This window comes from Bos javanicus, chromosome 21, assembly GCF_032452875.1.
Source record: "Bos javanicus breed banteng chromosome 21, ARS-OSU_banteng_1.0, whole genome shotgun sequence".
In the NCBI taxonomy this organism is placed as follows: Eukaryota; Metazoa; Chordata; class Mammalia; order Artiodactyla; family Bovidae; genus Bos; species Bos javanicus.
Window position 1 is genome coordinate 33,443,568 of NC_083888.1, and position 22,987 is coordinate 33,466,554.

General features: G+C 39.9%; 1 protein-coding gene and 1 pseudogene across 3 annotated transcripts in view; both read left to right on the forward strand.

The window, feature by feature from the left end:
• Positions 1-22,987, forward strand: part of EDC3 (enhancer of mRNA decapping 3) — a 55,469-nt gene that overhangs the window by 17,332 nt on the left and 15,150 nt on the right. For 2 of the 3 annotated variants that reach the window (XM_061394834.1, XM_061394833.1), the window contains 3 exons: positions 4,052-4,262; positions 6,834-7,153; positions 15,878-16,213. In XM_061394834.1, the coding sequence (XP_061250818.1) occupies positions 4,099-4,262; positions 6,834-7,153; positions 15,878-16,213 (820 nt within the window). In that variant the 5' untranslated portion in view covers positions 4,052-4,098. Of the gene's footprint in view, positions 1-4,033; positions 4,263-6,833; positions 7,154-15,877; positions 16,214-22,987 lie in introns of all 3 variants that reach the window. The other variant, XM_061394835.1, reaches the window with a different exon arrangement.
• On the forward strand, positions 20,098-20,239 carry LOC133234778 (small nucleolar RNA SNORA70; annotated as a pseudogene).

Sequence of the window (22,987 nt, forward strand, 5' to 3'; positions counted from 1 at the left end):
ATTACATATAGATATGTATTAATATAAAATATTTGTTTTTCTCTTTCTGTCTTACTTGACTCTGTAGAATAGGCTCTAGGTTTGTCTACCTCAGTTCAACGGATTCAAATTCGTTCCTTTTAATGGCTGAGTAATATTCCATTGTGTATATGTATCACAACTTCTTTATCCATTCATCTGTTGATGGATCTAGGTTGCTTCCATGTCTTAGCTATTGTAAATAGTGCTGCAGTGAACATTGGGGTACGTGTGTGTTTATGAATTATGGTTTTCTCAGAGTATATACCCATAGTGGGATTGCTGAGTCATATGGTAGTTTTAGTCTTAGGTTTTAAAGAAATCACCATACTGTTCTGTATAGTGGCTGTATTAACTTATGTTTCCACTAACAGTGCAAGAGGGTTCCCTTTTCTCCATATCCTCTCCAGCATTTAATTTTTTGTTAACTTTTAAATGATGGCCATTCTGACTAATGTGAGGTGTTACCTCAGTGTAGTTTTGATTTGCAATTCTCTAATTAGTGATGTTGAGCATCTTTCCATGTGCCTGTTGGCCATCTCTATTTCTTCTTTGAAGAAATGTCTATTTAGATCTTCTGCCCATTTTACAATTGGGTTTTTTTTTTTTTAACTTTTTATTTTGTATTGGGGTATAGTGGACTAACAAACAATGTTGTGATGTCTCTGTTGAACAGCAAAGGGACTCAGCCACACATATACATGTATCCATTCTTCCCCAAACCCCGCTCCCATCCAGGCTGCCACATAACTTTGTACAGGGTTCCATGTGCTATACAATAGGTCCTTGTTGGTTATCCATTTTAAAATAGCAGTGTACATGCCCATCTCAAACTCCCTAACTATCCCTTCCCCTCATCCTTGCCCTTGGCAATCATAAGCTCGTTCTCAAAGTCTGTGAGTCTGTTTCTGTTTTTAAGTATGTTTATCTGTACCATTTCTTTTCAGATTCCACATATAAGGGCTGTCATACGATATTTCTCCTTCTCTGTGTGACTTACTTCACTCAGTGTGGCACTTTCTAGGGCCATCCTTGTTGCTGCATACTGCATTATTTTATTTTTTTATGGCTGATTAATATATTGTATTTTTGTACCACATCTTTTTTATCCATTCCTCTGTTGATGGACATTTAGGGTGCTTCCATGTCTTGGCTATTGTAAACAGTGCTGTGACTATTTGGGTGCATGCTGCTTTTCAGATCATGTTTTTCTCCAGTTATATGCCCAGGAGTGGGATTGCAGGGTCATAGAGTAGGTCTATTTTTAGTTTTTTAAGGAACCTCCATACTGTTTTCCATAGTGGCTGTACTAATGAGCATTCCCACCAACAGTATAGGAGGGTTACTGTCTCTCCATACCCTCTCCAGGATTTATTGTTTGTGGATTTTTGGAAGATGACCATTCTGACTGATGTGAAGTGATACTTCTTGTAGTTCTGATTTGCATGTCTCAGTTAGTGATATTGAGTATCTTTTCATGTGCCTGTTGGTTATCTCTCTTTCTTCTTTGGATAAATGTCTATTTGGGTCTTCTGCCCATTTTTTGATTGGGTTGTTTGTTTTTTGTTATTGAGTTGTATGAACTGTCTGTATATTTTGGAAATTAAGCTATTATCAGTCACATCATTTGCAAATATTTTCTCCCAGTTTGTATGTCATCTTTTTGTTTGGTTTATGGTTTCCTTTGCTGTACAAAAGCTTTGATAGGTCCCATGTGTTTATTTTTGCTTTTATTTCTATTGCCTTGAAGACTGACCTAAGAATGTATGATTTATGTCAGAGGATGTTTTGCCTGTGTTCTCTTCTAGAAGTTTTATGGTGTCATGCCTTATGTTTAAGTCTTCAAGCCATTTCGAGTTTATTTTTGTGTACGATGTGAGGGTGTGTTCTAACTTCATTGATTTACATGCGGCTGTCCAACTTTTCCAACACCACTTGCCAAAGAGATTGTTTTTCCCTGTTGTATATTCTTGCCTCCCTTGTCAGAGACTAACCGAGTATAGGCGTGGGTTTTGCTGGGCTGCCTTTTCCCATCGGCCCACAGGTCTGTTTTTGTGCCGGTACCACACTGTTTTGGTTACTGTAGCTTCATCGTATTATCTGAAGTCTGGGAGGTTATGCTTCTTCCTTTATTCTTATTCCTCAGGATTGCTTTGGCAATTTGGGGTCTCTTATGGTTCCATATAAATTTTAGGATTATTTGTTCTAGTTCTGTGAAAAATGTCATGAGTAATTTGATAGGTATCACGTTAAATCTGTAGATTGTTTTGGATAATTATGGCCATTTTAACAATATGAATTCTCTCAGTCTAAGAGCATGGGGTATCTTTCTATTTCTTTGAATCATCTTCAGTTACCTTTATTAGTGTTGTATAGTTCTCAGCATCTTTCACTTCCTTGCTGAGGTTTACTCCTGTTTTTATTTTTAGTCTCTTTTGATGTGATTTTTAAAAAGGATTGTCTGTTTACGTCCCTTTCTGATATTTCTCTATTAGTGTAGAGAATGCAGCCAGTTTCTGTATGTTAATTGTGTCTTGTCACCTTGCTGAATTTGTTTTATCAGTTCTGGTAGTTTTTGTCCGTTACCATTTGTTGTTAAAAGCTACATTACCTCCTTTGAATTGCTTTTCCACTTTGTCAAAAATCAGTTAGGCATATTTGTGTGGGTCTATTTCTAGCTTTTTTGTGTTAGTGATTGTGTCTATTTTACACTTGTATCACTTTTGTAATTTGTTTTTCAAGGAATTTCTTTGTTTCATCTGAGTTGTCAAATTTATCTTTTTAATGCCTGTGATGTCTGTTGTTCATTCCTGATATTGACAATATATGTTCTCTGTCTTTTTCTTGGTTAGTCTAGTAGGGATTTATCAGCCTCATTGATATTTTCAAGAGAACAGATTTTTGGTTTTGTGTATCTTTCTTGTTTCTTATTTCATTGATTTCTACTCTTTGGTTCCTTTCTAATACCTTTGGTTAATTTGCTCCTTTTTGCCTAGCTTCTTAAGATGGAAGCTTCAATCATTGGTTTTAAACCTTTCTTCCTTTCTGATATAAGCATTTATATTAGAAAATATAAATATATAAATTTTTTTTTGCATATTTTAATTTTGGGTTTTTTTTAAATTTAAATTTATTTATTTTAATTGGTGGCTAATTACTTTACAATATTGTATTGATTTTGCCATACATCAACATGAATCTGCCACGGGTGTACATGTGTTCCCCATCCTGAACCCCCCTCCCACCTCCCTCCCCGTACCATCCCTCTGGGTCATCCCAGTGCACCAGCCCCAGGCATCCTGTATCCTGCATCGAACCTGGACTGGCGATTTGTTTCTTATATGTTATTATACATGTTACAATGCCATTCTCCCAAATCATCCCACCTTCTCCCTCTCCCAATAAATTTCTTTTCAAACACTTTTTTAAGCACATCCCACACATGTTGGTATGTTCTATTTTCATTTTCCTTGACTTTGGACTATTTTCTAACTGTCCTTTTGATTTCTTCTTTGACTCATTGGTTGTATAGAGGTGTTTTGCTTAATTTACAGTTATTTGGAGAGATTTGAAAAATCTTATTATCAAATTCAAATTTAATTCTGGTTTTGGACAAAAAGTATACTCTGTCAGATTTCAGTCCTTTGAAATGAATTGGTACTAGTTTAAGGCCCAGCATATGTTGGTGAACTGGAAATGAATGTATGTCCCGTAGTTGTTAGGTTTAGTGTTCTGTAATGTCTTCAGTCAACTTTTCAAATACAAATTTTGTCCAGGATTTTTCATTATCATTTAAGTGATGTCTGGGTAAATGGCTAGTACATATGGTTGAAAGTACTTAAAAGAACTATATACATAACAATATTGCTTATTCATCAGTATGCTTACTCCTAGTGGGAAAAAAAAGCTTGATTTTTACTGCTTTATTACCTCAGTTAAGGTTGTGATAGAATATGTGTTATTAAGCAGCACCTATTACATAACCTGATATAATGTTTTCTAAATTTTACTGAAGATTTGTCTGTTTCTCAAGGTACACTGCATGATTCCTTCTCTCCACGGCAATCTCACATCTGAAACATGGCTACAGATTGGCTGGGCAGTATTGTGTCCATCAACTGTGGAGATAGCTTGGGTGTCTATCAGGGAAGAGTGTCAGCAGTGGATCAGGTCAGCCAGACCATTTCTCTCACCCGGCCTTTCCACAATGGAGTGAAGTGCCTTGTGCCAGAAGTCACTTTCAGGTGAGTGTCCTAACTGACTCTTCAAATCCAGTCTGGTGGTCTATGGAGCTTGACCTAGGTCTCATTGCCAGTATTCTCTTGCATAGGACTACTTTTGTCAGGGGAGAGATTTTACAACCTTAGATCTTCTAGTTCTACTGCTGTTTCAGCAGAGACTTTGTGTAGTAACTAGCTTTCAGCTGATGATTCAGGGTTTGTGAAACATTTTTCTTATCTCTGTCAGACATGCAATATTATATTTAAATGTGTCAAATTTAGAATCATCTTTCTGTTTTCTTCTATGGTTTCAGATTTCCTTTCTCAGTTTTGTATTATTTGTTCTTTCTTATATGTGAGGCCTTTATTGATTCCCCACCCCCCCACACCCTGTCCCCCCACATAACTATCTCTCTTTGTAGATTTGTTTTATAATTTATCTCCAGAGACACACTCTAGCTAGTAGCTAAAGTCCTTAGCTCTAGGAATGTATTTTTCTTTAGTGTTTGCCAACAGATCTCAAGCTTAGATGTTGTCTTCACATCCCTCTTTTCACAAGTTTCACAGAAACCTTCCTTTCTTAACGTTTTTTTAAAAAAAGACTTTCTGGAAAGAGCTTCCTCGACTTCCTAAACAACACCCAGACCTAACCTTTTCTGTAGGTGTGTATCCATCCTTATTGCTTACCTCCTCTGAAGTCTTCACAGAAGATATACCCTTTGTATTCAGGGCTAACCTTATCACACATGCTTTATGTGTTATCGTTTTCTATATCCTTTGAGACCCTGCCCCTTTCTTTTGTGTCTTCACTTTGAGCCTTTATACTGTCTCTCTTCTCATCACTTTCTAACTTTCTGAGGCCTCCCCCATAGTAAAAACACTCCTCCCCTTTCTGCACACGCCTTGCATTTGCCACTCGGTATTGCCCTAATGACACCTTTCACCCAGGTTAGAAACTTAGGAATCGTAATGAATTCTTCATTCTCTTGATCTTCATGTTCAGTTAGTCACCAAATTCTTTGGATTCCAAATGTTTTTTTGGTTCCATCGTCCTTTCTCTCTTTGCATTGTCACTTGCTGTATACATCCCCTCTTATTTCTGCCTCGTCTCCTAACAGGTGCCCCTGTCTCTAGTTTCCTTGCTGTTCCTACAGCCACCAGAAAAATCCAGTGTGACTATGATCTGATCCCTAACTTTCTCTACAGCCTTACCTCCTGATGGCCCTCTACAAGCATTTGTCTCTTTAGTAACACTATAACATTTACAGTAACAACAGTAACATTGGCAGTTCCTCACATGGCCTCAGTCTCTGAGCCTTGGCTTAAGGTGCCCCTCTCCTCCCATACTCTGCTTGGCCAACTCTTATTTTCCCTTCCCAACCAGACTCAGCTTAAGTGCTTCATCCATCTCTACCAGACTAACATGTATTTTGCTTTGGGGGCTCTAGTCCCCAGTACACACCTCTGTCATAGTGTTCAACACTTTTGATTACCTACTTGAATTTTCTGCTGACTAGACTTCAAGTTCTGTGTGAGCATATATTGCTTTTCATCTTTATATACCCAACTCCTGCTCCAGGGGTTACCACATACATAGTAAGTACTCTGTGTATACCTTTTGAGTGAGCAGGTAAGTAAATGAATGAAAAAAGCCATTAAGCATTATAGAAATCTAAGATATTAATGATGGTTTTATGATTAACAATAGGTCTCTCTATTCTTTATTGAAGTATAGTTGATTTGCAGTGTTGTGTTAATTTCTGCTGTACAGCAAAGTGACTCAGTTACACACACACATTCTTTTCTGTGTTCTTTTCTATCATGGTTTATCCCAGGATTTTGACTGTAGTTCCCTGTGCTGTACAGTAGGACCTTGTTGTCCATCCATCCATATGTAATAGTTTGTGTCTACTAACCTGAAATGCCAGTCCATCCGTCTCCCACTCTCTTAACAATAGGTCTCTTTTGTTTTCCTTTTCTAAGTTTTTAATTTATTTTTTGTTTCTTTTTAAAAATTTTTATTTATTTTTAATTGAAGGATAATTGCTTTATAGTATTATATTGGTTTCTACCAAATGTCAACATAAATCAGCCATAGGTTTACCTATGTCCCCTCCCATTTGAACCTCCCACCGACTTCCCTCCCCATCCCACCCCTCTAGGTTTTACAGAGCCCCAGTTTGAGTTCCCTGAGTCATACAGCACATTCCCATTGGCTGTCTGTTTCACATATGGTGGTGTATGTTTCCATGTTACTCTCTCCAAGCACCCCACCCTCTCCTCCCTCCCCGCCTCAGCCGTGTCCATATGCCTGTTCTCAATGTCTGTGTCTCTGCAAATAGGCTCATCAGTGCCATCTTTCTAGATTCCATATACATGAGTAGCAACAGGTCTCTTTTAAAGGTCAGTGCTGTGTCTGTTGAATGTTGGTGGCTAAGTCTTGTCTTTAAGTATGCCACCATCTTTTTTAGGTTTTGCCTTTGACTACTCATTGAAATGAAGCCCTCCAAAGGTGTGGCTTTTGCTGTGGATTTCAGTTTCATCACTGTTATCACTGTTATAGTTTTGAGACTTGGACTCTTTTATGTATTTCAGGGCAGGTGACATTACAGAATTAAAAATTCTGGAGATACCAGGCCCTGGAGAAACCCAACATTTTGGAGACCTTCATCAGACAGAATTAGGCTCCTCTGGTGTTGGTTGCCAAGTTGGTATCAATCAAAATGGCACAGGCAAGTTGGTCAAGAAGCCAGCCTCTTCGAGCAGTGTCCCTCAGAACATCCCTAAGAGGACAGATGTGAAGAGCCAAGATGTTGCCATCTCTCCCCAGCAGCAACAGTGCTCAAAGAGCTACGTGGACAGACACACGGAATCCTTGAGTCAGTCCAAAAGCTTCCGTCGTCGGCACAACTCTTGTAAGTTGGATTAAGTTAATGTGTTTTCTTAACTTGGTGTTTCATGTCCGCTTATCCACTGCTGTTCTTTAAATAAGTCCTTTATCACCCTAATGAAAAAAGATCCTGGCAGGGTTTTGCAAAAATATAGCATGGTTCTTTTATTCCCGTGCTATTTCCTCAAGATGTTAAAGGGAAAGGAAATTAGCTGTTTGAGACTCACACCCGCTCCCTGCCCTCTCCCAACACTTCTTTTCCTTCAAAAAATGTCAGTGATCTGGCTCGAGTTCGCATAGACAAAAGTGATGTTGTTTTTGATCTGGTAAATGGTGGTAGTAGCGATGTCTAAGTTAAACCTGCATTCAGGCTGTTCGAGGGAATTCTTGAATATGTTTTGTTCTTGTGGTTTAACTCCCATCCTCAGAGGAGAGGAAGGGATGGGCCTAGACATCTCTGTGATCTTACAGTTTCTGATAGACTGACAGTTTTAAATTTACTGTGTTCACTGTCCCTGCCAGCCCACCAAGGAGAGCATACACTGATGTGTGCTGATGCCCAGTTCTGTGTGGTACTGACAAATGGTTGAGTGCCATTTGCTTATTACAGAAGCGTAGTTAATTCACTAGAGTCAGGTATGCTCTTTAACATATTTACTGGAATAATGTTATAGCAGTGAATTATAACAGATTCACTAGAAATTTATGTGGCCCTTCAGAAGCCAACATTTTTAAAGTTTTGAAGATGCCTGATTTCCATGAGTATAAACTATTGAAATTTTGGGGAAAAAAAAATTAAAAAAAAAAGGTATTTCAAGGCACTTTTCCTTCAGTGCTTCTTAAATAACTATTTGAATTGACCTGAGACTGAAATTGAATTATTAATTCTTCTCTGTCCTTTGAAAAACTGTCGAATGCTTGGATAGAAAATGATGTTTTCCATTTAGACTTTAACCTTCTCTCTGTTTCTTTATTCTTTATTTAAAACAAAACAAAAAAACCACCTTTTTTCTTTAGCAAAAAATTGACTTGTTTGTTAAAAGTTTGAATGTTCAAGCAGTTTATAATCTCTCATGCAGGAAGATAATCTTCATTGGCAATTTGAAACTTATTTTTTCCTACATATTTTCCCCATTAGTAATATCTTACATTACTATGGTACATTTGTTACATTTAATGAACCAGTTTTGATACATTAACCAAAGTCTATATTTTCTTCAGATTCCCTTAGTTTTTACCTACTGTCCTTGTTACAGGCTTCATCCAGCATGCCACGTTACATTTAGTAGTCATGTCTTCTCTCGGCTCTTACGGTTTCTCAGACTTCCACTGTTTTTGATGATCTAGACAGTTTTGATGAGTACTGGTTAGATATTTTGTAGCATATTCCTCAATTGGTATTTGATGTTTTTTGGTCATGATTAGACTGGGGTTATGTGTTTTGGGGAGGAAGACACACAGAGATAGTGTCGTTTTCATTGCATCATATCAATGTACCGTCAACATGATACGACTTTTTTTCTTGGCTGCCCTTGGTCTGGTCGCTGCATGTAGGCTTTCTCTGGTTGCAGAGCATGGGGGCTACTCTCTTGTTTCTTTGCGCCGGCTTCTCACTGTGGTGGCTTGTCTTGTGAAGCACAGGCTCTTGGGCGTGAAGGCTTCAGTAGTTGCAGCGCATGGGCTCATAGTTGCTGCTCGTGGGCTTAGTTTCCCCGTGGCTTGTGGGGTCTTCCTGGACCAGGGGTAGAACTGATGTGCCCTTCATTGCCAGGTGGATTCTTAACCACTGGACCACCAGGGAAGTCCCACATTGTATTTCTTTTGACGCTGACGTTGATTGCCTGATTGAGGTGCTGTGTGTGTGTCAGATTTCTCTTCTGGAGTCAGTATGTGCAGCTCACACCTAGGGAGTGGAGAGTTATGCAGAGTAGCTACATAAGTTACTTGGAATCCTTCTCTACTAGAGATAGGTCTCTTCTTTCTCATTTATTTGTTCTGTTATTTATTTTTATCAGTGTGGACTTAGAGGGCTTCTCTAGTGGCTAAGTGGTAAAGAATAGACCTGCAGTGCAGGAGACGTAGGTTCGATCCCTGGGTGGAGAAGGTCCCCTGGAGAAACAAACTGTAATCCACTCTAGTGTTCTTGCCTGGGAAATCCCATGGTCGGAAGGAGCCTGGTTGGCTGCAGTTCTTTGGGTGGCTAAGAGTCGGACATGACTTAGCAACTGAACTACAACAACGTGGACTTACAAGTGTTTATTTTATACTTTGGTTTATAATTCAATACCGCTTTATTTTGGTAATAAATTGTTTCAACTTTGGCCACTGTGAGCTCTTGCAGTTGGCTCCTGTGTCCCTTGGACATGCTCCCATCATTGTGGATGGGTTCCCCCTCCCCCAGGCCTTCCTTACTATCTAGCACTGCAAGATGCTCCAGGTTTATCTTCTGTATTTCCTGCCCCAGCCCTAGACTTAGCCATGTCTCCAAGGAGTCCTGTCTCCTTTTATTGGAGAATGGTATTACAAACTGCTGTCTAGGTACTAGATGTGCTCCTTGCTACTGGGTGTCACCCTTTCAAAAGCTGACAGAGCAGGAAAATATATATGTATATACTTAACCAGCATAGATACATATATCTATAAATACTTCTATATGTAACCATCACTACTCAGCTAAGCTAGCTAAAGTCACTCAATCGTGTCCGACTCTTTGCGACCCCATGGACTGTAGCCTATCAGGCTCCTCCGTCCATGGGATTTTCTGGACAAGAGTGTAGTGGATTGCCATTTCCTTCTCCAGGGGATCTTCCCGACCCAGGAATCGGACCCGGGTCTCCTGCATTGAGGCAGACGCTTTACCGTCTGAGCCACCAGGGAAACCATCACCACTAGATTAAGCTAAATGAGTTCATGATGTGACCAAGTCTAATCCATGGATCATTCTAGGCTCCTCCTCATCTGTAACCTCTCCCTCCAGCTGTGAGAAACCCATACTATCTGCCATCTGACTTAAATCATTCAATTCCAGTATATGTAGCAGAATTACAGTACTAACCCTAAAGGATACCCCCATTCCCTTCATTGATTTGTTTCATGTATTTATAACAGGTTGTTTCCTTGCATTCTGCATCCCATCTGGGGATCCTCCAAACTCCTCACTCTTTTGCATACATTAAGTCTCACTCTGTACTCTATAAAAAGTTCTATGGGTTTTAACAAATACATATCTTATATCTAATATCTTTACAGTACTAAGCAGAATTCCCTATGTTTCACCTATTTAGTCCGTCCTTTTTTCCCTCCCTGACTGCCTGCCATAACCCCCCTCCAAAGAGCTACTGATCTTTTTACCATCTACCTCTGTAGTTTTGCCTTTTCTAATCACATAATTAAAATCACACAGTATATAGCCTTTTCAGAGTAGCTTCTTTCACTTAACATTATTTATTTAAGATTCATCCATGTCTTTTTGTGGCATGATAGCTCATTTCCTTTTACTGATGAATAATATTCCATTGTATGGGTATAACACAGTTTGTTTATCCATTTACCTTCTGAAGGACATCTTGGTTGCTTCTAGCTTTTGGTGATTATGAACAAAGCTGCTGTAAATATTTGTGTGCAGGTTTTATGTGGACAGGACTTTTTATGATTGCTGGATATATGGTGAAACTATCAGTTTGTTTCTTTTTTCCCCTGATACTAACATTTATAGCAACTCTTTTGAAAGAGTACAGTTAACTTCAAAACAAGTAATTTATTTGATCTTTAACAAGTCACTCCGATCTAGTAAAAAGTAGGGTCACTCTCAGAAGTATTACTCTGGTTGGTTGATGCTTCTTTTGCTTTTGCTGTTTGATCCATTCTCATTTCCTAGATTATTACTGCATGTAAATAAGGTTAAGAGATCATGGACAGTAAAATGTTGGGTTCTCTTTCCAAAAATTTCTTTTGAATCCAGATTTGTGTGGAAGATGGCCATGGCCTGGGAGTTTGGTGATTGGATGTGACTCAGAATTGATTTGTGATGGAAAGCAGAGTAAATTTATTTATTTGATCAGTGAGCCCTGTAAAATAAGAAGAAAGGTCTGCTTGGAATTGACTGATCTAGCATTTATGTAGCGTTTTAAGGATCCCAAGGAAGTATATTGGTTTCTTCCCATCACAGTTGTAATGTAGATTATTAATGGTTTTTTCCATTGATGGATGAGAAATGGAGATTAAGTATTTTTTTCATTAGAGAGCTATAAATCATATTTTCTCTGGTGTGTGTAGATTGATGTTGAGACTAGTAGATTGATAAAGCTATAAGAATATAAATTCTCATAAATTCTGGCTTTTTATTGTCTTTCAAAGTTAGTAATGAGTTGTTGAAGGATTTGTTGGTTCTGGTTACCTAATCCAACATTGATGAGAGATTTAGCACAGGCAGATTTTAATCTCTTCTTTTAGGTTGGGAGTTGAGAGGGTGGTTATAAAGAATAGTTCCTATAACCGTGGTCACTGAACTAACACTCGAGTATTTGTCAAGTAGGTGAACGGAGCATCAGTTCCAGGGAGCAGAGGGAAACCTCTTGAGTCCTCGTATATGGTCTCTTTAATATAACAGTGATCCCACAGTCTAAGGTCCTAAGATTATTTTTTACTAAGTTTTCATGGTCCTTCTGAGGTCCTAATGTGACTTCATTACCTCCTTGCATGTGCTTCGTACATCCAGCAAACTTGAAAACCCTGGTGCTGCTGCTGGAACCCAAGGTTGATTGATTACTAGGGTCTAGAATTTGGGAGTTGAAAAGAAGGTACTAGATACTCTCAGGAACCTCCTCATAAACCCCATTGAGACTGGCACCAAAACGTTTGTGATTTGACCTTCAAGTGCCCGTTAGCGTGCTAAGTGCAGGACAGAGTTCCCCTGTACAATATGTGTGTGACAAGCTCCAATAAATAAGTAGCACTGAGTGTTACACAACAATGGGTTTGTTATAAGTTCTCATGGCCAAAGAGCCTCTGTGCCAAAGGCTGGCAGCAAAATGGCACAGGAAGGCGGCCAGCCTCTAGTCTTAACACACACTTGGCCCTGGTAATTGAAAGGTAAAGAAATCTGGGAAGCACTGTTTATCTTTTCCAAGGGAAGTGCTTTTCTCTCCCAGGGGCCAAAGGCCAGTTTAATACAGAGCCAGGCCCTTTGGGATGAGTAAGCCAAACTTTGAGATAGCTTATTCACCTAGGACTTCCCAGTATTTTTTTTAAGTATGAGGAAAGGGAAGAATAAGAGACAACTAAGCATGTTAGCTTGCCTTTAATTTACCTTACATTCTCTTTATCTTTTTCTTGCTGATATGTGATGTCAGTATTTCCTCTTAGAAGGAAATTATTTTTTTGCTCTCTGCTTTTTTAAAAGCATTTGGAGCATAGCTGATCCTTAGTGTATCTTTGTCAAATGAATGAATGGAAGTTCTGTATTCAGCGGGAACATGAGAAAATACCTGATACTTTCTAAAGTAAGAACTGTGGGTTTGTGAGTTATGTTTGTAGTTTGTGGTCAAGCCACAAATGATCTCCCGTTTTGTTTCTTTTCCTCTGTCTTCTTTCCCATTGATTAATTGCTTGTCTTCATCTGTCATTGCGATAGGTTCAGGACAGTTTAATGTCAGTTCATGCTGCACTTGACTGAACTCCTTTCCTCTGAAGTCCTTGCCTCATGCTCCCTCTTGTATTGTTGTTGACAACTTCATCTTCCTGTCCTTTTTAGTCACGCAACACGCTTGGCATAGTTTTTGATGATTCCCTTTCTTTCTTATAAGTTAGTCTTAAGTTGCCCTTTCTTTTATAACCTCTTTAGTTTTTTTTGTTTGTTTGGGGGTTTTTGTTTTTTGATGTGGTTGTTTTGAATTTTTAATTCATCAGAGGTGTTTTGTGTGTGTGTGCTTCTGGTGTAGGCATGGTGCTGGCTGGCAGATCTGAATGACAAGTGACAGGCTTAACACCTTGAGTAAAACAGAGTCAGAGAATTCTGGTTAAGTTCAGTTAATTTCAAGAAAAAAATATTTTTTCTTTTTAATTTTAATGGCAGTCTTAGCTGTAGAAAATACCTCTGAGAGGCATGATGTAGAGCAGAGTGAGCAAACTTCTTCTGTAAAGGGTGAGATATTAAATATTTTAGGGTTTATAGGCCATAAGGTCTCTGTCTCAAACATTTAACTTTGTCTTTATAGCCTTAGACAATATGTAAACAAAGGAATGTGACCATATACCCGTAAAACATTATTTACAGAAGCAGGTGATGGTTGGGCTGGATTTGGCCCCAGGGCTATGATAAAGAGTATAGACTTAGGGTGAAGTGGTAATCCATATCGATTCATGTTTGGAATAACTTTGTTTATTTTTTAATTTTGGAGGCTATCTTCTTAGGTCTGGTTAATTTTTAAAAACACTCTGGTTAAAGAAGGCCTGTAAGAGGAATAGAGGAAGTGTTATCTCTGCCATTCTTTTGTTCACTTATGATTGCATTATTGGCATTATCTTTATTGCATAGTTTTTTTCTTAAGGTATCTTTTAAAGCCACTTATTTTTGTATGCTTCAGCAGTTAAAAATGTATATAGTTGTACAACATGAATGTACTTAATACTGTTGAACTGTACACTCAAAATGGTTTAAATGGTAATGTATATTTTACAATAGTTTAAACATTTCAATGTAAATCCACTTGTTGTTATGGAGCATCACTCATTCTTCAGGTAGCTCAAATACTGCCAGTGATTGGGTAGTATGAAACTTCTTAAGGGTGCTGATTTCCATCTGTGCCTTAAGTTCATAAGGCTTAAATTCTTCCTCTTTTTGGTTAGAAAAAGTAAATAAAATACTCAGTATCTTTTCCCCACATCATCCTTTGCCCTCCTGGGTGTGCACACAACCACTGGAGAGAGACCACTGGGCCAAAGACCTGTTTCCTAATATTGATTTAATAATATTGACTTAATATTGAGGCAGTACAATGATAATCTCGCAAACTGGACTTTTTCTCTGTTTCTTCCCTTGCCTGCGTATATTGCTAATGTGTTATCCTGACCGTGTATTTTCATGCTTGTTCTCCCATTCCTAATCCAGCTCTGTTTTCTCATCCGTGTTTCTATAGCACTTTATATAAACTTCTCATTATATTGTATTTTAATTATTATATCTCTCCTTCCTTTTGGGTTACTTGTCTTGATTATGTACTGTATTCCAGGTACTTAGCTGTGGCTCACAAAATGCTCTCATTAAATGTTTTTGTCAAATTATTGAAACTAGAACTTCACCCACACTTTGACAAGCTTCTCAGTGATTCATAATCTCAGCTTTTTATAGTGACTCAGCCAACTCTTCCTTCCTTTTATAATTTTGGTCAGCCTTAGATTTTTCTCTGAGGCCTAAATCTCATCTTTACTGCCAGCATAGTCCTTTTCCATATCAATATTTGGCATGAGGAAGATTTAGAACGTGAGTTACATATGTATAGTATACATCTTTCAGAATAATTATTGTAATTAATCTTGCTGATGTTGAGTTATTCGTTTAATATTTATTGACGGACTGCTGTGTACTAGAAACCCTGTTAGGGGCACCACAGTGAGCATTTTACATACAAGCAAATTGAGAAGTTGGATGATAGATATAAGATTATATAACATGTTAATAACAGAACTGAAACTAAGTCCTAGGTCTCCTGACCCATGGTCCACTGAATAGAAGGGAGTTGCTGTGAGAAGTTAGAGCAGTATAGTAGGGGTGATCTGTATGAGGGGGTTTGCTCATGATCATCCCAACCTCTACTTGAGTGTTTTAAAAATTGAGACGCTCAGTCTTACAAAAGGAGGTACATTATATTTATTCAGACTATGTTAAAGGTTCCATTTGGCATACCAGTCACCTGGTTCATCCTTCGGGGTGGTCAGATGGGGATCAAACTATAAATTCAGTTCAGGATTCTCTGGGAAGGTGTGGTTTGGAGAATTCTGTGAGGTCTTTGCTGCTGGAGGAGTAGTTGACTGACATGTGGTGGCCAGAGAGTCTCAGAGACAGAGAGTGACCTCAGTGCTGTGGTGTTGGTACGCACCTTGATGTGGCCTCTACAGGATTATGTCAGTGTGGTCCTTGTCATCATTTGATGGTTCAGAAATTGCTAACCCAGAGTGATAAAATTTTAAGAAAAGAGGTCACATTAACCAGAAGATCTAAAAACAGGCCTGTAAGTCAAAATATATCAACTTATAGTGGCAGATGTATATCCATCTCAAGATCTGGAATCTGTGTAAACCCAGGGATTCCCTTCCTACTGAGGTCTAGCCTGAGACTGAGTTAAAAAATCAGAAAATGGCTTGCTTGGTAAGCATGGAATTCAGAGCCACTTGGACAAATCTTTCTTTGAACCTCAAGTTACGAGGACTTGGCCTTCTTTTACTCTGGTTACTTCTCTCTTAATCAATGGCTGGACGTTCAGAATCAGACCACCTGGACTTGTGTGGAGAGACTGCTGTGTTCTTGCCCTCCACTTTTTTGATATAGTCAGTTGTCAAAAAAGCCTTGATCATTACCAATTCCCTTATGAAGAGCAGAGCTTCAGATTTTCAGGAGTACTGCTTATTTCATATTCACTGTTACTTGGGCACTTTATGAAATCTACTATTCCATGAGATTTGTGGTAATTTGTGCTCCCCACTGAGCACTTTCTGTGAGCATACTGACTTTAGTCCCTGTTTTTTTCTGCAGGGTCATCTAGTAGCAGGCACCCAAATCAGGCAACTCCAAAGAAAAGTGGCTTAAAGAATGGCCAGATGAAGAATAAAGATGATGAGTGTTTTGGGGATGATATTGAGGAGATCCCAGACACAGATTTTGATTTTGAAGGGAACCTGGCCCTTTTTGACAAGGCAGCTGTGTTTGAGGAAATTGATACCTATGAGAGGAGAAGTGGTACCCGTTCCCGGGGCATCCCAAACGAGAGGCCTACTCGGTACCGCCACGATGAGAACATCCTGGAGTCAGAGCCCATTGTCTACCGTCGGATCACAGTGCCCCACAATGTGAGCAAGGAGTTCTGCACAGGTAAGTTAACCCCACATCCCGCTGGCTATCCCCCCGCCTCCTCCACTGCCCCACTTTATTTTGGTACTTGAAACAGAATGATCCAGATTCTGAGTCAGAGTGTTGGAGTAGGAAGTAGCTTAAGTGGCATGATCATTGGCCCATTATATTGTCTTTTAGAGATGTGGCCACTTGATCATCCTGCTTACCACTCGATTGGGATGGGGGCTGATTTTTCTACATATCCATTTATATCCTGCGCCTGGCAGGATCTGGTCTGCTGTTTATTAAGTAGGTTATGGTTAACAGCTAAAGGCATAGAGGCTAACTCTCTAGCTTGACATAGTTAGATCTGTTTTCACTTTGGCTTTCCTATTACTGCCCGTAGATTTTACCATAAGTTCAGCTCTGTTGCACTGGTTGTTTGCTGGGGTAAGAAATAGTCAGAGCTGAGTGGTTGAAACCATTGGCTAAAATTAGGGTTTCCATAAATTACGTTTGTTTGCTATACTGTCCTCATCTCCTGCTAGCCTGGCCATTGAGGAGCTAGTCATAAAGTTCAATGACAGTGGTACCTTGGTAGTTATGTATAGGTCACTGTGTCTGTTGGCTCAGTAATTTTAAAGTCTTTCTCTCTTTTTTAGCATAAGAATCTTTTCTTCAAATGTAGCCTTTGAGGCAGCTGTGGGACAGGTGGTCTGTGTCATCCCTGTCTCTGTCCCTTCCCCCCAAACTTATTAACTGGGCTTCTTGGAATACAAATAGAAACTATTGTTATTGAGTGATTTGGGAGCTAAAGGGGGAATCATATTCATTTTAATAAGGATAATAATCATTTTGGCTTGAAGTCTTGAAAATAGGGTAGCAGTAGCTTGAAAGCTAGTAGCAGTTATAGGAGATTTATGGAGACAGCAGAATTTCATTTTGGGGAAAATCAAATACGGCATGGCATTTTTGTAGACATCAGTGGGGCTCTGTTGTATTTGGTTTTGCTGTGTGTAAAAGGTTCCATGTAAAAAGAAAATAAGCAGATTGTCAGTAAAAGACAGAAATTAGTAGTCTTTCTTAACCTTTCAGACTCTGATAGGCATGCCTCTTTGCTAACGTAGGTTACTTAAGTGATACTGGCAGTGTGACTTGATGGATTCCTTTAATTTTTTTTTTTTTTTTTTTAACCACCCGTGTTAAGGCAAATAACTTCATTCAGCAGGCTGGTAGTATACTCAGATCCTGCTACCCATCCACTTTTGACTGCTCTCCTTTTTACTGCCCTCAGTGACAAAATAAGCTGCTTCTACTCGTAACTGTCTGGAAGCTGAGGTGGTTGGCTCATGCTGTATGTGACTTCCCGGAGGTTCCTAAGCTTGGGGAGATTATGGCCTGCCTCAGAGTGAAGTGGCTAAAAGGGAGACAGTAGCAGCAAGAATCAGGAAAGATTCTCAGAACCAAAAGAACCTAAAAAACATTTGCCAAAGTAGACAACAGGAGAGGTGGGAACTCTTTCTTACTGTGTACTCCATTTCCCCAGCTTAGTCTTCACACTTTGTTTAATTTAATGAAAGAAATGAAAGTTCCCTCCTCTCATATTTTTTAATCACAATTGTGATTAACAGACATACTGCAAAGCACATGTGCCAGACGTTGGCCAAGAACTTAGGTATGGCGGCTTGTGGTGTGTCGCAGCCAGTTGGATTTCACTGGAGCGTTGACAGTGAGGGGAGAAGAGGTCCTATAGCGTCATCTGTCTTGTTTTTCTCTTTGTTCTCAGCAGTGATAAGGAGTGGAATTGAAGTCCTTTTGTCAGGCAGGGTCTGTGCTGGAAACAGTGAGCACGCAGTTATCTTGCTGAGCAACTTCTCCCACGAGTGATTTTGTCTCAGTATTATTCACATAGTGCCTGGATGGGGGCACTTTTCCAGTTGGCTCTCCTATTCAAATGTTAGTATAAGAATAAGGCAAACTATCTGGAAAATGTAGGGAAACAAGCTAGGACCAAAAAAGTTAGGTTACTTGATCACCGAATGTAATTTTCTCATTTTTGCAGATTGAGGATGTTGAGGTCCAGAGAGGCAAAGGCACTTACAAACCTTATCTGTCACTTTTCTTTTCCTTTTCTGAATGTAGATAAGTTAAAAGAGAAAGAAGAATATGAGAAGGATAGTTTAATGGCACTTAGATTATAATATAGTCTTCTCTCTTTACTTCCCTTATAAGTAGACCAACTTAGATCAGCAGTTATGGAGAGTGGCTTGGCTTGCTCCCCAGTCTAGCCTTATGGCATTCATGTCCTAGAACTGCAAACCTATTTTCTGCTAATACCCAGAGTTGCAAAAGAACAACATGTTTACTCCCCATTTGGTAATGGTTTGGGTGTCAGGAATCGGGCGGCTTGCTGCTGGTATCCTACACACTGGCTGCATGCTAAGTGGTGTCAACAGCTTCTGAGCTGTTATTCTCTCATTGCTCATATTCCTCTTGGCAATACTCTTTGCCAAATGTGTGTGTGGTGGGGGCAGTGTTATAAAAGGTCTATTGATTGGGAAAACACATTCAGGAAGCAACTAAATTTAGCTCTTTGTTTAACCCAAATCTTTTCTCTCTGGAAAGCCCCTCTGGGTCCTGGAACTATGCTGCTGTCTCCAGCAGATTGTTGGACATTCCTCCAGCTTGGACCTCCCCTGCTGAATAATAGTATCCAGCGGTTGCAGACATGTTAGTTAAGTTTGGCTATAAAATGCAAGATGTGTGTGAGCACTCTTACGTTCAGAGGTGAGAGGTCCCCAAAGAACACCAGTTAGGAGAGTGAAAAGTCTTCAGAGAAGAATCTTTGCTCAACATTAATAATATTGTAAAAGTAATATTTAAGATAGTTTGGGCCAGTCAAAATGCTGTGCTTATTATGTGTAAGTCACTCTAAGACAGTCCTTGCACCCATGTTATTAAGATGTACTGGGAAATGGAAAGATCCCATATATACCTGAAGTCCAGTGAGAATGTGGACATTAAATCCATGGGGTGTTGAGAGGCAGGAGAGGTCCTGAAGGTGGGGTGATCAGGGAAAGCTTCACAGAGGGAGCAGGGAAGAAGCCTTGAAACATGGGCAAGATTTCATCAGAGAGGAAGAGGAAGATATTTATGGGTAGGCTGGGCAGATGCTGGTGCAGAGTGTGAGTAAAGGGCTGTGTGGGAGATTGGCTGTTGGCTGGTTTGACCAAGGTAGAGATTTTTGTTGGGGGTGGAGGGAGGAGTGGGAGTTGTAAACAGCTTTAGACCAGAGCACAGAGAGCCTCGTGTGCTAAGGCTGTCCCCTGTTTTATGGCCATGAAGAGCAGCTGAAGGATTCTGAAAAAGACATTTATCCAAAATCTGTTTTAGAAAGATTAGTCTTTAGGAAGACAGGTCTTATATAGAATTCAGGTTAGAATTTAAGGAGAGAGACCAGAGCAGGAAGAAGAGTGAGGCTGATGACACAACTCATGTGTCATGGGTTTGGACTTCTGAGTAGAAAAGAAGACAAACATATGAGAGAAGTGACAAAGGGGAATTTGATAGGATTTCATGATTGAAGACAGATTGAAAAGGGTTGAATGAGCAAGAGGATTAAAGGCATAGTATGTGCAGGGCATGAATGGCGATGAGAGTCTACTTGTAGTTAGAGTGCATGAATTTAGAATAGGCCAAGTCTACTTGTTTTTGTGATTTTCTGCCTGCACTGCTTTTTGGCTGAGCCCTAAGAAAGCAAATAGTAGTGTTGCCACACTAAGGGACTTAATAATCATTAAAGGCTTCCATGAAGGGGCTTCTGTAGGGTCAGAGAATTGAGTTATGTAGCTGCATGGGGACTCCTGAACCTATTTCCTTATCTACAAAGGGATAATTCTTGTCATTTAAATAAGGTCATGTGATTGCAGCCAGTTAAGCTGACTGTGCTGTCTTCCCCACTTCCCCACGGGGGCCTGGTGTGCAGTGGCTGCAAATAGCACCCTCCTCGGTAGTGTATGCAGTGTGTTGCTGCACAGGTTGCCCTAACGGACCTTGGAGATAGCCCTTTCCAGTGGACGTTCATGACTGCCATGCTGTCATCAGTCTAGGCTCCAGACTTGTATGTTAGGTGCCTTTGGAAAGCCCCAGGGCACAGTGACCGGGGTCCACACTGGCCAAGTCATAATGTCCATTCATACCAGGCTTCAGAACAAGGAGCATGTGATTGAGGCCCTCTGCAGGACCAAGTTCAAGTTCCTTGGCCGCCAGAAGATCCATATCTCCAAGAACTGGGGACTTGCTAAGTTTAATGAAATTGAAAACATGGTGGCAGAAAAGTGGCTCTTCTTGAATGGTTGTAGTTAGATACATCTAACTACATCCCTAATCGTGGCCCTCTGGACAAGTGGTGGGCCGTGCACTCACGAGAGCCTTGATGCTGCCCCTCCTTACTCATGCTCACCAGTAGATCCTGCTTTCCTGTCAAGGAAATGTAGAAAGCAGCCAGTGCCATGCCAAGCTTCCAATTATTGTTCAGTCAGTAGTGTGAATTGCAGAGACATTCGCAGTAAAGTTACTTCAAAGCATCAACATTTATAAAATTTTTGCTAGGCACTAATTTTTCTGGATCCTCTGGGTAAGTCATTGTCCGTCAGGGGCCTTAGGATATAGGGTAACCAGATGTGTAAACAAGTAAATTATGGAGGTGTATGCAAGATTTAGAGATGGCAGAAAGGGGAGGGGAAGGAGAAACATTATGATCGATGTCATAGTATTGGGTGTTCAGGGGTATCAACTATCCTGGGCACCATTCTAAGCTCTTCATATGCTTATCACAGTTTTCGTAGCATCTCTGGGGTTACACTGTTATACCCTTTTTATGTATATATTTTAAAGTTTATTTGTTTTTGGCTGCGCTGGGTCTTCATTGCTGTGTGCAGGCCTTCTGTAGCCGTGGCAAGTAGGGGCTACTCTTGCGGTGTGCAAGCTTCTCGTTGGGCGGTTTCTCGTGGAGCATGGGCTCTAGGCATGCAGACGTCAATAGTTGTGGGCTTAGTTGCCCTGTAGCATGTGGGATCTTCCCAGGCCAAGGATCAAACGCGTGTCCCCAACACTGGCAGGCAGATTCCTATCCCCTGTGCCGCCAGGGAAGTCCCAGAGTTTTAAGAGTTTAAGTTCAAACTAAGGGCTAGGGAGTCTGGAGCCATCACATTACGGTCTGACACCTGAGTTTTGATCAAGGTACCAGTTTGTCATTTTAAAAACTGAATTGGTCTCTGCAAATGTGACTTTTTTGCTATTATATGCTCTTTGCCATTTCATAGCCACAAGTGTCTAGCCAGGCAAGGAACGAGTTGGATTTCAGTGTATCCACCATCCTGCTTGAATTCAGTATATCAAAGCTAAGTTCGTTATTCACTCTCACCCATATCTTTTACTCCTTAGTTTCCCATTTCTTTCAGTGGAATCACTATTCTTTTAAGTGTCCAGCGTGAAACTTTGTGGCCATCTTTCCCTCTTCCTTCTCATAAAAATTCATGACTAGAAAGAACCCTGGAGGCCATTTTTTTCTAATTTAATAGCACACTGATTCCTTCTGCAGCAGTTTTGACAAGGAGTTTACCTCTATCCTCAGTATTCATTGACTCCAGATTCTCTTCTTCATGTGTGGCCCTTGAAATTGTCATGATCTTCTAGTTATGGTGCTACCCTGCAGGCTCCCTTTGTCTCTTGAAATCAGTTCTGCATAATGTCATCCTGTATGAAACAACCTGACGTCTGGCCCACCCACCATTCTAAGCGAGTCCTGCGGTAGGCCTTGGGCTCCTGCCACACCCATTCCAGCCCCTGGAACTTTGTTCGTAGCCCCTCTCCCACCCTGGGTGTGCTCTCTTTTTTATCTTTGTGACTAGGATTCTGCCTGTCTTTCAAGTGTGGTTCAGATTGAGGATTTGACACTTCCTGCAACTCCTGGCTTGAAATCCACATTTTACACTTGTGGTCAGGATTGTGTTCTCTGATATTTGTACATATATTTTTTTTCTTCTAGCTAGATTGTAAGACTAAGAATGTGGTTTGTTCTCATATTCTTTTTATTTATTCTGTTTCCTGCCGTTCCCCACCCTACCACTGGCTTGATGTATTACTACATTTGTAAACATTTGTTGATCATGTTTGGATCTTTCTTTTTTCTCCCCGACTTAAAAAAAAATTTTATCTATTTGTGGTTGTGCTGGATCTTGGTTGTGGCCATGTGGGATCTAGTTCCCTGATCATGCTCTTCATTGGGAGCATGGAGCGTGGAGTCCCAGCCACACTGGACCACTAGGGAAGTCCCTCCCCGACTTTTTATATTGAAAAAAATCAGAATTTCAGAGAAGTTACTAGAATAATAGAATGAACAAATGTGTGTCCTTCATTTAGATGCACCAGTTAACATTTTGCTACATTTACTTTATAGAAATACATAAACACACACCCCTGAACAACTTGAGATTTAGTTCATTATATTTTGTTTTTTACATTTCACCCCTACTTACGTATGTATTCAACAGGATGTTGCTCTCTCCAGTCACACTACAAGTTTGCTCTCAGAAAATTTAAAATTAATACAGACGTATTATCTAGTATGCAAAGCTTTCCTGTTGTCCCAATTATGTCCTTTATAGTTGTATTTTTAATCAACCGTTGCGTGTTACATTTATTTGTCAGATCTCTTTCGTGTCCTTTAATCAGGATGGTTCCCACAACTTTTGTTGTCTTTTGTGATACTGACGTTTGTGAAGAGTCTAGACCAATTGATTTGTAGAATAC